Source organism: Balaenoptera acutorostrata, chromosome 3 (genome assembly GCF_949987535.1).
Source record: "Balaenoptera acutorostrata chromosome 3, mBalAcu1.1, whole genome shotgun sequence".
Taxonomy (NCBI): domain Eukaryota; kingdom Metazoa; phylum Chordata; class Mammalia; order Artiodactyla; family Balaenopteridae; genus Balaenoptera; species Balaenoptera acutorostrata.
This window is the reverse complement of record NC_080066.1, coordinates 179,230,853-179,246,644: the sequence shown is the minus strand read 5'-3', so window position 1 is coordinate 179,246,644 and position 15,792 is coordinate 179,230,853. Positions and strand designations below refer to the sequence as shown.

General features: G+C 59.2%; 1 protein-coding gene across 2 annotated transcripts; it reads right to left on the bottom strand.

Annotated features, from left to right (window-relative positions):
* Positions 1 to 1,735: 1,735 nt before the first annotated feature.
* Positions 1,736 to 9,882, bottom strand: DLK1 (delta like non-canonical Notch ligand 1). 2 transcript variants are annotated; one of them, XM_057543807.1, is made up of 6 exons: positions 9,657 to 9,882; positions 8,385 to 8,448; positions 7,747 to 7,877; positions 4,655 to 4,796; positions 2,468 to 2,747; positions 1,736 to 2,242 (listed from the first exon to the last, which is right to left on the bottom strand). In XM_057543807.1, the coding sequence occupies exons 1-6, from the start codon at positions 9,721 to 9,723 to the stop codon at positions 2,000 to 2,002; spliced, it is 927 nt and encodes a 308-aa protein (XP_057399790.1). In that variant the 5' UTR covers positions 9,724 to 9,882; the 3' UTR covers positions 1,736 to 1,999. The 2 variants fall into 2 exon arrangements, with proteins under 2 accessions (XP_057399790.1, XP_057399789.1); XM_057543806.1 differs by having other exon boundaries at positions 1,736 to 2,747.
* Positions 9,883 to 15,792: the final 5,910 nt, after the last annotated feature.

Genomic DNA, 15,792 nt, shown 5'->3' with positions numbered 1-15,792 from the left:
CTGGGGGTGGGTGCCAGGGAGGGGAGGGCAGGGGAGTGGCAAAGGGAGCTGGGGATCGGGAGGGGGCCTGGCAGTGGTGACAAGGGTGGCGAGTGAGGGTGACAGGGTTTGGGGATTAAGGGTGAACTGAGGGGAGGAGGGTGGAGAAGGGTGGGGAGCTAAAAAGATAGGGGTTTGGGGTGATGGCGGGAGGGGGTCACCTGGGGGGGGGCGACGGGACTGTGGGGTGCAGGGGGGATCAGGGACAAGGTGACGAGGGTGGAGGGGGGCTTGGGGGCTGGGGATGATAAAGGGCCTGGAGTGATGGGGACAATGTCTTGGGTGAGACATCGGGAGCTTGGGGGAGATGAGGGTCGGGCTCTGAATCAGGATGACAAGGGACTTGGGACGGTAAACCGGTGGCTGAGGGAGATGAGGTCGGTGGTCATGTGATGGCGGTGACGCGTGTGGGTGAGTGTGGGTGATCTGAATGACCGAGATGATGTAGGTGATGATGGCTTAGCAAGGTAACACGGCAGGTAATAATACTCCATAAAGCTAAGAATATAGATTCCTATCCAAATAATTTAAGAAGCAAAATATTCCTGACTGGTACCCAAGGGCTGTTTAGCTGCCCAACTCCAAGAGCTGGAAAGCTAAACAGAGCTCTGTCCCATTTCCTTCTATTTTTTGCAAAAAAGATAGATGCTCTGTTTTTTAAAAAAAAGTCAAAATTTATCATTCAGAAGCTGGCTAGATCTTTGGGGATCTGAGGGTTATTAATTCAGCAACACAAATGAAATCCGTGCTGTGTAGGCCAGGTCTGGTACCACTGTGGCCACAGAACTAGAAAATGCCCCACAAGCGACAATTTCCACTAAACCCTGTGAAAACCTTGGTGAGGGCTGCGCTGCTGCTCAGATTCGCCAGGGGCACTTGTGGTTCAAGGTGCATTTAAATTCCCGGGGGACGTCTCTAACCTACAGGGTAGGAGGCGGGTATACAGTTGTTGGGCCTCTGGGGAGGTGGGTAGATAGGCAGGTGGCGGAGGCACTGCCGAAGGGGCGGCCCCTGACCACACGTTGTGACTCAAAGGGGGCGATCGTTTCCACATGGGCAGTGGGCCAGGAGGCTCCCCACTTTGAGAAATGCAGTTAAAATCCATTGCAATATGTCAAGTGTACATCCAGGATAGGCCAAAACCTTCGGATCCCAGGATGAGACTTAGTCTTCATCAGATCCTAATTTTTTAGGCTCAGGGACTGTTTTGGTTCATCACCCCCTCGTTCCTAATTCAGAGTTTGAGAGCAAGAGAGGGCCTTGGTGGTCACTGGGTTCAAGCCCCTTCCTGGAAAGGGGCTGAAAGGGCAGCCCGGGGTGAGAAGGGGACTCGCCAAGGATCACACAAGCGAGTTAGCGGCAGGGCTGGGATCAGGTCCCGGCCTCCGCCAGCAGCCAACCCGGGGCTCTCTCTGCCTGACACACGGCCGCTGCACTCTGCCGAATCTCAACTCAATCAGAAAGACTGAAGGGCTTGCGGTGTTGATGTGAGTGCGAGTCGGGAGTGGCGTGTGAGAATTAACGAACGAAAGAGATTTTAGCCCTTTTCACAGTGGCTGGTCGTGCACAGCACTCGTAACGGTTTCACGAGGACCCTGTGGCCGAGACCCCTCGGAGAGGGACGTCGGCACAGAGCCCTGGTTCTGTTGCCATGTTTTTTTTTGGTCTTTTTGATTTTAGGTTTAGAGTTTAGAATAACATACTTATTTCTCTTACTCGTTTAAAGATGAAATTCTTATTATTATTATCATTATTTTTTTTTTATCATGCATTAAGAATAGAGAGAGAGGATTCTGGCATTGCGTTTGTCACACTGCAACACAAAGGTAATAGAGGGAAGCATAGCGTTCACCAGATTTGACACAAAGGAGAGCAAACTCCACCACAAAGATGAGAACAGACCGCATATAGTGAGCTCTGCGGGACCCCGAGAACAGAGAGGGGCCGGTGGGAATGCTGCTTAGATCTCCTCGTCGCCAGCCTCCTTGCTGAAGGTGGTCATGTCGATCTTCTCGGGGAAGATGATGTTGACGGCCAGGTCCTCCCCGCTGTTGTAGTGAAGCAGCAGGTTCTTCTTCTTGCGCAGCATGTGGTTGTAACGCAGGTTGGACACCCAGGCCTCGCACTTGTTGAGGAAGACGATGCCCATGGTGCCCAGGACCACCAGACTGGTGAGCACGCCCAGGATGGTGAAGCAGATGGCCTGACCCTCGGAGAGGAGCGGGGTGCTCTTGTTGAGCTCCTTCATGGACACCTTCAGGATGCGGTGCTCGGGCTGCGGCACCGGCAGCTCGTGCACCCCGGGGGTCAGGCGGTAGGTCAGCCCGTAACCGCTGGGCAGACGGGTGACCTGCTGGGGGCCCGCCGCGCGCTTCCGGCCGCAGATGGGGCCCGTGAACTCGGGCTTGCACAGACACCCGAACCTCACCTGGGAGTGCTGCAGGCAGGTGCCCCCGTTGAGGCACGGCTCGTTGGCGCAGGTGGACACCGGGCGGCTGCAGGTCTTGTCCATGAAGCCGGCGGGGCAGCGGCAGCGGAAGTCGCCCCCGATGTCGGTGCAGATGCCCTGGTTCTCGCACGGGTTGGGCGTGCAGCTGTTGGTCACGATCTCGCAGAAATTGCCTGAGAAGCCAGGGGGGCACAGGCAGGAGGCATGGGAGGCCCGGCCCTCATCGTCCACGCAGCTGCCTCCGTGCTGGCAGGGTGAACTGCAACACAACAGGGGGACACGGTAAAGGGCCCTCGGGCACTGCGCTAGGACAGTGGCGCCGGGAATGGGGACGGATGCTCCGCTCCCCCTGGTGCCACGTGGCAAACCTCCTGGGGCCCGACAAGAGGGCAGGTGCTCAGAACGCACGAGGTGAGGGAGTGAGAGCCAGCCAGGGGGGCCCCGGGGAACGCCGGGCACCGTGACCCCCGCCTGCGAGGGGCTCCGGGGCCGTCCGAGGCGGGAGGCCCCCCCCGAGGGGGGTGTGTGCCTCACCCCCACCATGCTGCCAGCCTGGAACACACCTGACCTCCCGAGTCAGGATGCCCATCTCCTCTCCCACCTCTTAGGTCATCTCTCCGACCAGAGGCCTGACGGTTAGTCACTGCACAGGTGGGGAAACTGAGGCTGAGAGAGGCAAAGTTAGTGACACCCCAGGGCTGCAACCAGCCCCTGCCCTCAGCTCCGTCCCCAAGCCGCGGAGGCCGAGCAAAGCAGGGAATCCCTCAGTGTCTCCCACCTCCACCACCCCCAGCCCCTCATTATTATTTTTATTTTTATGTTCAGCGGAATGAGCCTGCGGGCTATTGTACAGGAAACCCTTGGGGACTCTCAGAGTGAAAGAAATACGCGCTCTGTCTGCACCGGCTGGAGCGGTGTCTGTGCCCGCCTGTTTAATAGCGGCCCATTCACCCAAGTGCAGCTTGCAGACCGAAGCTGTTTGCTCAAAGCAGAGCGCACAGAGCATTTAATGTAAGTGCTTTTAAACGAGCAGACCCTTTGTCATCTGATAAATGCCGAAACTCCAGGGAAGAAAGGGGCTCCGAGCACAAGAAATCAGCATTGCTGCTTCAGGGATGAGGGCGGCATAGGAGCCGGGGCTCTGAAGGAATTTCAAGGACCCTGGGCTCTATTTTGACAGACTGGCTCCAGTCTGTTAGAGAGAAAAGCAAAATATTTTAAAGGTCTCGCTCCGTATTTCCCCTTCCCACCAGGAAGCAGAAACGGAGTTCGGTGGTCACCCCTCTCCTCTGAACCCGCCCAGGATACTGATCTTGAGATGCAGCAAGAATGCTGGTTCCTGGCCCTTGCGGCCCGGGGCTCTCTGCCCCACCCCTGGAATGCATTTACGCTTTGGTTTCCTCACGGGATGGGGGCGCCCCTACCCGCAGCTACTGGCCCAGGCCTGGAGTCTACTTTGAATTCTCGCCTCTCTCGAGATCTCTCCTGGTCTCCCTTTAAGCCCCCTCGGAGGGTGGGACTGGTCCGTGCACTGAGCAGATAAGGGCCAGAAATGGCTGAGCTGCTGGGAAGCCCGCTCAGAGGCACCAGAGAGGCCAGGGGCCCTTCCATCTGCTATGCGCACTGCCCAGAGCCCCAGAGCCCCCTCCCGACGAGGGGAGCTGAGGGCCAAACACCCCACCTCCCCCGGCCCCGTGCTGGCTGCAGCCCCCTCTCCCCACCTCCTAAGACATCCCAGAAAACCCAAAAGCAGAGCCCACCAGCTCCCCCAAACCCGCCCCTAAAACACGGTGAGCGGGTTTCACAAACAGCCTCGGGCGCTGCCGAACTCTGATCTCTTGTTATGTTGCCTTTAGAAAATTATGCAGCTCGAGCTCTGGTTCACAGTCCCAATCTACTCTCATTCACACACATCAGGACTTGCGAACGTCAGGGGAATATGAAATCGCCTTCAGGATTGTTTGAAAAAATTACGGAAATGACACAGTCCCCCATAAATACCCTGATCCAGGGCGGCCCCCCATGGGGTGCAGGATGAGCACTTACTTGGTCTTTTGTCAGGCGACAGGTCCGACTGGGTTAGGCTGAAAGGGTCTTTAGGGGGTGTGAAACAGGAATCTAAAGCGGCATTTATCAGAGCACACATAGCCCGGAGAGAATACTTACCCATTCATCACGCAGGGCCCGTCCTTTTTCTGACAGTCCTTTCCTGAGAATCCAGGGGCGCAGGAGCACTCGTACTGGCCGTTATCGAGGTTCACACAGGTTCCGTTGTTGGCACAGGGGGTCGAGGTGCAAGCCCGAACGTCTGTGGGGAGAGACAACCAGGGAGATGAGGGGGACACAGACGCTGGAAGGAGAGCATCCTGGGTGGGGGGCAGGAAGAGACCCCTCCGTCTGGTCGAGGGGGACCCCGTGTGAGCTGCCGTGATGTCTCTGCTTGTGTCCACTGCCAAGGGTCACCCAGCGGGGTCCTGAGGAAGAGGGTGTAGCGACCCCCAGAACCCTGATATAAGTAAACAGCTCAGGGAGCTCAAGGGTCACAGAGACAGAAAGTCACGGCCACTCACTAATAGTCAACAGGCCAGCTGTGCCCTTTTGCTGGCACCAGGTCACCTCTTCGGTCCAGCCACGTTGACCTTCACCGCAGACCCCTTCCCTCCCCCAAAAACCACGCCGAGCTGAGCTTCCCTAACGGCTGCCTCCCAGACCAGTTCCTTGTGATTGAAGGGGGTCCTTGCCGCTCGGGGGGCCAGTGCGGCCCAACCGCTAGCAGCGTCAGCTGCCCTTCACCCTCTTCCATCAGAGAGGAGCAGGGGGGAAATGAGATGGTAAAGCCCCCTGTCGGGAATCAAGAGACCTGATTTAGCCCCAGCACCGCCTCCACCTCTCGGTGGTCTCTTTGAACTAAGGGGGTCCACGATAAAAAGGCTGCATCTTCTGAAGGCAACGAAATGAGAACTATTGCGTGCTCGCCTGTCAGCACGGGTTTCCATGAACACTGGTGCATTTCCACCACCGTTTTACACCTCCCGTCACGCACACTTCATTATTCTATTCGGGGCTCAGCAAGGCAGGGATGGGCTGAACAAAGGGGCCTGGGTCAGGGGCTCTCTGACAGTGGAGACCCCAGCCCCCAGGCCTGGCCAGGGAGAGACCCTTTCTGTGCCCATCTCCAGCCGGCTGCCGAGTTCAGCTCCCTCCACCCCCCACCGCCCCGACTCTGTGCCTCACTTTCCCCACTTAGAAAAGGGGGAGCTCTCCCTGGCCCATCTCTGAGAGCCCCTTCAGCTTTGGTTTTCTACCACCCGAGCTGCCGCATCGGCCAAACAGAAAGCCAGGGCCAACCAGAGACGAAGCGAGTGAAGGCAGCCTTGGGTGTGGGTCCCCGGGGCTGAGGCCACACACGTGCAGATTTATTCCCTCTTTTCAAGAACCTCGCACCCTCATGGAGTAGAGATGGCAATCAATCAGTAAGGAAAAGCCTGCATGCCAAGCTGATGGCTTATCCAGAGCACACGAGGCGTTCCTTGGGAGCCCGGCTTGGTGCGAGGGAACATAAAGAGGATTTATCATTACGGGAAGGCGCCAGGCGTTAGCACGCAGCGCCTCCGTGGCAAGCTCCTAATTCCCTGCTCCGGGCTCTCCTGTCAATGGGAATCTTAAATTTAAGCTGAAGAGGTGGCGACCACCCTACTCCTCTCCCACGGTGTCAAGCCTCGTGGGCCGGGGATCAGCCCACCTTCTCCTCTCCTGGGCCTCCGACCCCAAAGCCGGGTGGATTAAGCCTCCAGCAGGAGAAAGCTGCCGGGGGTCTCTGCCTGCCGGGGGTCTCTGCCTGCCGGGGCAGCAGCTGTGGCGAGGACAGCCTCAGAGACGGGTGAAAAGGGAGAGGGCCGGCGACTATCCCGAGGGCTGTTTCCTCTGGACCCAGCCGTCCCAAGCTTTTGTCGACCCAGTGGGGAAGGGACCTTTTGTCTGGAGAACTCCATGGGGGGCGTCCTGGATTAGATATCAGAAAGGGTGGGCTCCAGGCTAAAAGCCCTGATCCCAAATGGTGGCTTTTCTGGGACCCCTTGGGTCCCCAAAACAGCTCAGAGGTACTTCAAGGGTGCAGAGCCCAAGCTCTGTGGGCCAGAGCATGAGTCAGCTGTGGGGAAAAGCCTGCATCATATTGGCGGGGGAGACTTTAAAGACCTGAGACAACGTGATGGGGGATTTTGAAAGCCCACTGCCTTGGCTACGCAGGGCAGGGGTGGTAACAACATGCTCTTAGGTTTTTCTTAAGGGAAGGGTGTTAGAAACAGCCTCAGGTGAGAATGAACCCATTTCTGGGGCGGAGGGAGGGGTTTTGTAGCTGGCTGTTCTCCCAACTTCTTAGGTGTCCTGAGCAGACCCCTTTGCTTCCCGAAGCCTCAGTTTCCCTACTGGTACCACTCGTCTTTACTGACGTTGCTGTCAGGACCAAGGGACAGAGACCCCGCGGCAGCTGCCTACACTGCTGGGAGTTTTCTCGAGGACCTTAGCTTGCCTGGGCTTCAGGGCAGGTTTTGCCAAATGAGAGTGGGCTCGGATGAACATTTTGCAGCCTGAAGATGCAGCGACAGCCAACTCTCAATTGCTCAGGGTAATGGAGGGCAAAGATTGCATAAATTAATAAAATCAACAGATTAACACCAATCTGCAGTTTAGCTACTTCTCATCCTTTCCCGACCCCCCACCTCCCCCTACACTTGACCTCTTCCAGCACAGCCCCCGGCCCTGTCCCAGTGGCCCTGACTCAGCTCCCGCTGCCCCCAGCACTCAGCACCCAGCACCCCTCCCGGCGTCTGTCTGCTTGCTTGTTGCAACATCCTGAACAGCCTGGCAGGTGAATTTCATGGAGTCTTGGCTCTGCGACCCCCTGAGTCCATTCCCCTCTCAGAGCTTCAGTGCCCCGAACAGATTTCTCGAGTCTGTGGTCCCCACCCTCTGAGCTTCGTGTGGCGTGTTTGTGACTCTTTATTCAACTGGCAGCCCCCCTGCCCCAGTGCCTTCCCTGGCGCTGGGTGCTGGCAACGCAGAGGGGAGCAAAATTAAGTCCCTACCTGTGAGGAGGCTCCCAGCACCAGCAGGAAGTGTATAAACAGATCATTACCATACAGAGCGCTGGGTGTGTTGGGCTAAGGCAAGAGGGGGAGGGGCGACAGCCACGGGGCTGGGAGGAGGTGGCAGGGGGCAGGGGGCAGGGGGCCGGGGTGGGCGGGGCAGGTGCCCACCTAGGTCGCAGAGGTGTCCATCCCAGCCGTCCTTGCAAATGCACTGCCAGGGCTCCACACAGAGTCCATTAACACAGCCGGGAAAGGTCACGCATTGGTCACACAGGGGACCCTGCCAGCCAGGCTGGCACCTGCGGGGGTTGGGGGAGAAAGGTGGGGACGTATGAGGGGGGGCAGGGATGGAGAAGGGGCTCCGGTTGCTTTCTGTGGAACCAAGAGCCCTTGCGGGTCTCTGCCCTGTGCCAGGCCGGTGGGTCCCAGGAAACCAATACCAGTCACCTGAACGGAAAAGCTTAAACAGGAGATCAGCTGGGGAGCAGGCAGAGGGGTCCCTGAGAGCCAGGGGAAGAGCTGCGTTTTGCCGCAGTGGCCTGCAGTGGTCTCACCTGCAAGAGGCTCTCCCGCCACCCACCCCTCTGAGAAAGCCGTCCTGTCCCCGCCACCGCCCCCAGCATCCCCCCGCCTCCCGGTCCTCTTCTCTCCCTCACCCCCCGTCACTGGTTTCCTGCGGGGGCGAGGAAGCTGTTTGCCGCAGTCCAGGGGCCAAGCCCTCCCCATTTTTCCTGCCTGACGCCATGACTCCCCAGAATTCTGCCCTGGCCCTCCAACACGCTGCCTCCGGGGGGCCGCTCCATTACCTGCAGACGTTGTCGTCCTCGCAGAATCCATTTTGGGGGTGGCAGGCCGGGAAGCATTCAGCTCCTGGGGCACAAGAAAGGTTACACCATTCACCCCACGAGGCCCGACAGGCTGTGGCAGAGGCCACGACGGCCTCCCAGGAGGCAGCCTCCGACCCTCTGTGGCCCTACCCACTGGGCACACAGTAGGCACTTCATCCCAACCCACTTAGGAGAAAAATCTCTGCATGTCCCTGGCTATGGAGTGACCACAGCCCTAGCTCCTAGGACCAGGTCAGACACCCAGTGTCCCTCAAAGAAATGACAGACGCCAAATCCTAAAGGCAGGAATGGGGAGACAGTGAACGGAAAGATTTTGACCCCTGGGCACTCGGCCAAACCCTCACTTTTGCAAAGTGAGCTAAAGGCGAGGGGGGGGTGGCGGGGCCAGATTTTGAGGTATTCCGCTCTGGGGAAGCCCAGACAGGTTCACCTGGAGGGCTCACAGGTAAGGCGTCTGGAGTTTTTAAAGGTTAATCCCAGTTAAGCCAGGCACCCAGGTCAAACTCCCAATTTTCCCCACACCAGACTCTTCATATTACAAAGACGAACAAGGGTTTTGCGGAAAAGACCGTAATTCTGACACTATTTAGAGATTCTGACACTTTAATAGGCACATACTGTGTGCAGTGATTGTAACTCTCGCCAGCTTTTCAGACAGGCCCCCCCCCTCCCGGTCACCACTGGTACAGTGGGCTGGGGGACCCTGCGGGAAGGGGGCAACTCTCTCGCTGTCAGAGACATATGGCCGCCACAGACAGGAGTGTCGCAGCCCCTCACCTAGACAAACGCAACGCAGGAGGGGCTCGGGCTGGGCTTCCAGCTGGGAATTTGACGCGACGACGGCAAAGTTACCCCCCCACAGGCCTGTTCCCGAACGCACACGCAGGGACCCCCCAAAGTTGAACCCCAGAGCATTTTCACAGAGGGCTCTCCAGCATCACCTCGTTTCTCCATACCTCCTCTCTGCACACCGACACCCTGCGAGCGCCACTTCTGCGGGGCGGGAAGGGGCCGGGGTCCCACAGTTCCTCCGCCCCCGGGGACCCCAGGGCCGGGCTTGGCATGCGAGGGTGGCGGGGAGGACCAGGCAGGCGCGGCGCGGGGCTTAGGGTTAGGCGGGACGGGCGGGAGTCGGGGCGCATGGGACGGGGCGCGCGGGGCACGGGCGGCCGGGGGGGGCGTCGCAGGCTTCCCCAGAGGGGGCGCGAGCCAAGCCGCCGGGGGGCTCACCATGGGCACTGCGGCCGAAGGCCAGCAGGAGCAAGAGGACGGGCAGGAGGGCTGCGGTCGCGGTCATCGCGGGGCGGCCGGGGTCGCGGTCCCGGGAGCGGCGCGGGCGCGGGTCCGGCTCCGGGCGCCGCGCTGGGCTTCTGGTTGCGGACGCGGAAGGGGGCGCGGGCGCGCGGCGAGGGGAAAGCCAGGGCTGCACCGGGCTGCGCGCTGCGCTCTCCGCTGCCGCCGCCGAGCTGCCGCCGCCGCCGCGCGCGCCGCCCTTTTCGTACCGCCGCCCCCCCGCGGCCCCCGCCCCCCGCCCCCGCCTTCGCGCGCACGGGGCCGGCGCCGGCCAGTCCCGGTGACCCCCGCCCCTCGCGGGGCCGCCCCCCACCACTGCGGCGTCCCGGAAACCGGCTCGCGCACGCGGGGCACTCTTGGCTAGACGGGCACAGGTACCCCGCGCGCCTTTGGCACACGTTCCCCCCACAGGACGGCACACGGGCGCGCACACACGGGCCCGCTTAGGACAAGTCGCATGAGCCAAACACGGGCTGGGCCGCAGACCCCAGGAAGACGCGAGGATACGCTCGGAATACAGAAACACGCACAGAAAGACCAAAACACTTATCGCCAAGGTCCCCAGCACGCATGCCATGTCTCACGCACCCAGAAAAACCCAAACGCACACTCTAGAGACGGGGAAAACGCACACTATCGCACACGCACCGGGAAAAACACTTATGAGAAGCCTTAGGCATTCACACTCGTAGCCATAAAGACTCAGGGAAATGCAGACACACTCGTAGCAGCACACAAGGCAACCCCGACACACCCTACGGCACAAACACACACTGCAACACACGCGCACGTCCTAGAAATAGTCGGGAGCGCCACAGGCTCAGTCATAGGCACGCCGAGAGGCTGAGGACATACAGTTATGAAACCCTGGGCATCCATCAACATGTGCCCCGCCGTCCACACAGAGGCACGTGCACAGCCACGTGCACACCTGAACATGCGAATACCCTTGTAAACATACAGACACCCGGGCACATGTTCAATCACATACACCCACACACACGCAGTCAGGCCCTAGGCCTGCGGGAAGGCTCTCACACATCTGATATTCACACACACACATACCCAGTCCCCGAAACTCACAAATCTCGGGCTCTTGGTTACACGCTTATCCAAACACGCATATACGGTCACCCAGCTCACATGGGCGCGCACACACACACACACAGGCCCCAACACATCCATCTTTGCCCGCAGTGACACGTGGGCAAGCTCACAAGTGTGCTCACACTGACGAGCACAGTTGCACACCCGGCACTCAGCACATATTCCAGAACCACCGGGAGGCTTCTGGCCCCGGGTCTCAGGAAAGTGCGGCTGGGGGATGGTGACCCTGCCAGAGACCCTCCCCCTCCAAAAAACTCCTGGTAGAAGCCCCCAGCCTGAACTTAGAGCCCCACAGTCTGCTGGGCTGTCTCCCCTCACCCCTGTCCCTATCAGGGAGGTTCAGGGAAATGGGGAAGGACCCGGTAGGCGGTGGCAGGTGGCAGAAAGGGATCAAAGGTGCTTAACCTCTGGGGAGGGTACCAGGACGTCCTGACGGCAGAAGGATCTTTTGTGTATGCTTCATTTGCATTGATTAGTTTGCATACAGATGCCACGGGCTGGGAGTGGGCGCCCACCCATTTCTTGGCCTACCCTTCCCGCAGTGCTGGGGTGCGGGGTGATCTCCGCCACTATGAACCTGGGCTGGGAGGCCTTGGCCTTTGGGCCATCTCACAGGGCCCTGGCAGGTTTGAGGACAGACTTGCTGTCCTTGGGATGGGTTTGGGAAGTCAGGCCAGGGGGAGCCCGCACTTCCCACCCTGCTGGCCCCGAGGCCCTAAGTCTGCAACCCAGAAGCAGGACCTGCTCTGGGTGGACTCTTGGAGGCTGGAGGGAAGCCCCCCGACCCCCTTGTGGACGGCGCCTCTTCCCTGTCCTTCTCTGCCGAAGACCCAGAAGCGGGGTCTGGGTGCATTGGGAACGGCTTTGGTGACAGGCTGGAGGGCAGTGGTCACGCAGTAGCCGCCCCCGACCAGCTCCCCACCCCACGCGCCTGCCTTTCCGTTACCCCATTCTCTTCCACAAACTCTTTCCTCAAGTGGAGAAACTGAGTCCAGAGATGGAAGGCCTTTTGCCCAAGTCCTCTGGGCTACGGTGGGAGTGGCTGGAGGTCCAACTGTCCACTGCACGGAGATCGCACGACTTCTCTGACCCCCCTCCCTCCGAGGACCCTGACCTCAGCCTCCAAAATTATCCTAGGCAGCGGGCAGATAGGGAGGGCTGCGTTCCCAGCCAGACGCTAAGGAGGAGTGGGGGATATCAGGACCGAGCGGCCTGAGGTGAGGGCCCACCCCCGTCCTCCAGACCAAGTCACGAGGTGCCCCGTGGGGACTGCACAGAGCACCAAGGACCCCCCTCCCCCTGCAGCCACGGAGTGTGCCCCATCTAGACCCCTCCCTTCCCTACCTGGGTCCCTTCCCACTGCTGCCCTCCCCAGTTTTGGAAAGGGAGGGAGGCCTCGGGAGGGCAGTCTCCCTCAAGGGCTTCCAAGCCTAAATGTCATGAGCTTAGGCTGAAAGGGCACTCCCTTGGCCAGTTGGTACCTTCTCGTTAATCCCAGCTCCATCCCCTGCCTGCTGAGCACCGGTCACTTCCACTCAGAGCCCAGTTTCCTTGTCTATAAACAGGGATGCCACACCTGTCCCCAAAAGGAACTCGGGTTTTCCTAAGTAGAAAACCACAGTACTTACAAGGCCTGGCCCCTTCCTGCCCTTCCTCCAAGAGCTGCCAGCGGGCGTCCGCCCCAGGTGGCCAGAGAGAGCTGGCGGCGAGAGGCAGGGTCCTAAGGACGGAGCCCTCTACCAGAGCCCCCTGCAGGGCCGCTGCAGGGAGAGGGGTTCCTGCCTGCCGGTATCTATAAGCCTAGAGCTTTCTGTTGGTTTGCTCTAGTCTCAATAAAGCGTTCGTAAATTCAGGAGACCTGAGATTTCTTTTCAGCAAGCAGACACTGAGAAAGGGTAACTGAGAAGCCATGGGGAGGGAGGTTGGTGACTATCACAGGCTTCAAGGCTGCACAAAAAGAACGAAAATGCCAGTCGGGTCCCTTGGGGAGAAGTCGACTCCGTCTGCTGTTTGCAAGCAGGCCCTGGGGGCTGAGGAGCACAGGGCGGCCCCTCCGCTATCTGTGCATCCCTCCCCTCCCCCTCCCCCTCCCCCACCCCCTCCCCTCCCCTCACTCCCCTCCTCTCTGAAGTACGGGCCTCTGAGATCACAGAAGAGGCAAATAGCCCCCTCCCTCGGGAAATGCTTGACCCACCAGTCATCACAGCCTGGCGTGGCAGGCGGTCTACACAGGTAGCAGGGATTAGACCTGCCAACCAAGCTGAACTCTATCCTTCTGCTAAGCCGAGTTGGCTCTGCCTGCTACTCCCCACCTCCCCAGAAAGCCAGTGGTCCTCTGGTAAGCAGGAACAGAGGCTGGGCTTCAGTCTCCCAGGGGCAGCAAGGAAGCTGGTGATGGGTGAAAGTTTCCTAAGCGAAGCAAAGAGATGTTATCTCCAGCCCTTTTCCACGCCCCCTCCTCCTCTCCCCCTCCCCCCTCTCCAAACACTAACATGGCCCCCAGACTGCACCAGACCACTTTGCCCTTGATTAAAGACAGAATCACTGATCAGGGAAGCCCAGCAGGGTCCAGCTGGAGGGGCCTCAGCAACCAGCTAATCCTGGGCGTGCACAGCAGGGGCAAGGCAGCCGGGGCATCTAGCTCTGCACCCCGACTGGCCCAGTCCTAGTGGGGCATTGTACAGTTGGGGAAACTGAGGCCCGATGAAGACTCACAGGAGCCTTTGTTCCCTCTTCCCCTCTGCCCCACCAAACGCTGTGCATTCTCCATCCTCCCTCCAGGAAAGGACACAGCTGCCTGGCCCTGCCTGAGATGCAGCTCTTCCCAAAGGGACGGCTCCTGTAACTAGGCAAGCCCAGTGCCCAAAATTCAGGGCACCTGGTTAGAGCCCTAGAGCTGCAATATCCTAGAGACAGTGGGGCAGTGGTCTCTCCGCCACCAGGCCACAGGCTAGGGGTTTACAGGCAAACCGGGGCTGCCTTCCTGCCTCCCCCTGACGCCCCCGCACCCCCCACCCCGCATCAGGGACTTAAATTCGGTTTTAGCCAAATCTCATCAGGGCCTCCTCACAGCTGGGCTGGGTCAGGATTGCAAGGCCCACTTCACAGATGAGCACATTGAGGCTTGAAGACCCCGAGACAGGTGTGCAGCTAATGAGGAGCGGGGCTGGGATTCCCATCCGAGTCTACGGGGATTCCAAGCTCTGGGCTCTCTGCTCAGCCAACCGCGGGGTGAGAGAGCGCAGGGCAGGGAGGACAAGCGGGAAGACCCCGAGCGCAGCCCCAGGACCCTGCTCTCCCCTCCTTGGGTGAGGGCTCAGCCCAGCCGCCTTGGAGGCTTTGAGGGCTTCTCGCAGACACCAAAGAGCCACACAGCTGCCGCGATTCCAATTCTTTTCCAAAGCTAAAGGTCATCTTTGGAGAGAGAAATTATCTTTTCTTTTCTGCCAAGGGGAGGGGGCTTGGGGGCGGAGGATGGAGAGAAATGAGAGACACACCCGGGTACATTTGGGCCCGAGAACACGATGGTTTGGTTTCAAGTTCAATCAGAGAGAAGCCTCTTCAGGCTGAAGTGGCACTGCGTTCAGCCGAGGAGAGGCGCACGCTCAGCTCCCGGCCTCGTGCGCGGGGCCTGGAGAGGCGCGTGACAGCGCCAGGTCCACTGCGGGGCTCTCCGTGGGGCTGCGGGGGAGCACAGAGCCGGCCCGTTTCCCCGAGCCCCCCTGCTCAGGCCTGCACGTGACACAGGGGAGGGAGCTCGGCTCCCCCAGGCCCCGCCAGAAGCTCCAGGGAGGGAAGAATACAAGCGGCGCCTTGGTCTGGGTCCATATTTAGTGTTGACCTATGCCGGGTCGCACCTCTTGCCTGAGCAGAGCCAATTTCTCATCATGGATGGTAGGATTCAAAAATAGATTTTTCTCGCTTCCTTTCTCGCCGTTGGAATCGACATGGATGTCAAGTTCACAAGTCTAATTGTCTACATCATCAATCAAATTATCCTCTTAAAGGGCGCCACTGAGTCACGCTGTGCGCGTGGGGGGTTCTTGGGGTCCCCAGAAGGGTTAATGACAGCTCCCCACCCCACCCCCATACTCTATAGGTAAGCTCACCCCCGCCCAGGAGGGAAGAAATCAAGACCAGAGGAAAAAGGAGTCTTTTCATCACTTAGCCTGTTGATGCAGGCTTTGGCAAAAAGTACAGTAATTCTTCATTCATCAGAAATTCCCAGAAGTTAATTTTGCGTAAAACAGAGGCGTACCTCTTTAAATGTAGTCATTTATCCATTCAGCATTGGCTGAGCTCCTACTGTGTACCTGGGGCTCTGCTGGGGGTGGAGTGTATACAATGATAGACCCCAAGGTGGTCCCTCACCGCCAAGAGTTGAAGGGACAGGGGAGACCGAGGGTTTAGAGGCCTCTGACCTGCAAGGGTGTGAGTGCTGGGAGAGCCACGCACACGCGGGGAAGGGGGTTGAGCTCGTCTCTCGTGGGGGGGAGGAGGGTGAGAGGATGCACAATTCTGCGGGGCATGCCATTAAGGGAGGACCTCTGGGTGTGCACACGCGTGCTGGCTAAGAGTGCGGGTTGTTCATTGTGACTGGGGCAGGGCTAGGCTGGAGAGAGACCGCTACAGAACTTTCAGCATTTTGGATATAAATCCTTCTGACCTATTCTTGAATGTTCTTCAGCCTCCCCTACCCTGGCAGACAGTCCAGGGAACACAAACCCCCCTTTTCTCATACCAGGGTCGACCCAAGAACAAGAAACAAGAAACCCAGGAACAAGAAAAGGACTCCCGCCTTTTCTTGCCCAGACTTGTGCCAAGTCTTGGGAACTGGGCTGAGCCGCCCCCAGTGGTCCCTGCTGTGCCCGCCCACACACCTTCCCAGGAGGGTCCAGCCTGGAGCGCCCTTCACAGGCACTGACAAAGCGCCTGGTGATCAACTGAGTGTAAACAGGGGACCTCC

Excerpts from the sequence above, each read along its gene's own strand:
- DLK1 (XM_057543806.1), bottom strand. The coding sequence starts at position 9,723 with ATGACCGCGACCGCAGCCCTCCTGCCCGTCCTCTTGCTCCTGCTGGCC. Across the intron at positions 8,449-9,656 it reads CTTCGGCCGCAGTGCCCATG|GAGCTGAATGCTTCCCGGCC; the intron begins GTGAGCCCCCCG and ends CTTGTGCCCCAG. Across the intron at positions 7,878-8,384 it reads GAGGACGACAACGTCTGCAG|GTGCCAGCCTGGCTGGCAGG; the intron begins GTAATGGAGCGG and ends CAACCCCCGCAG.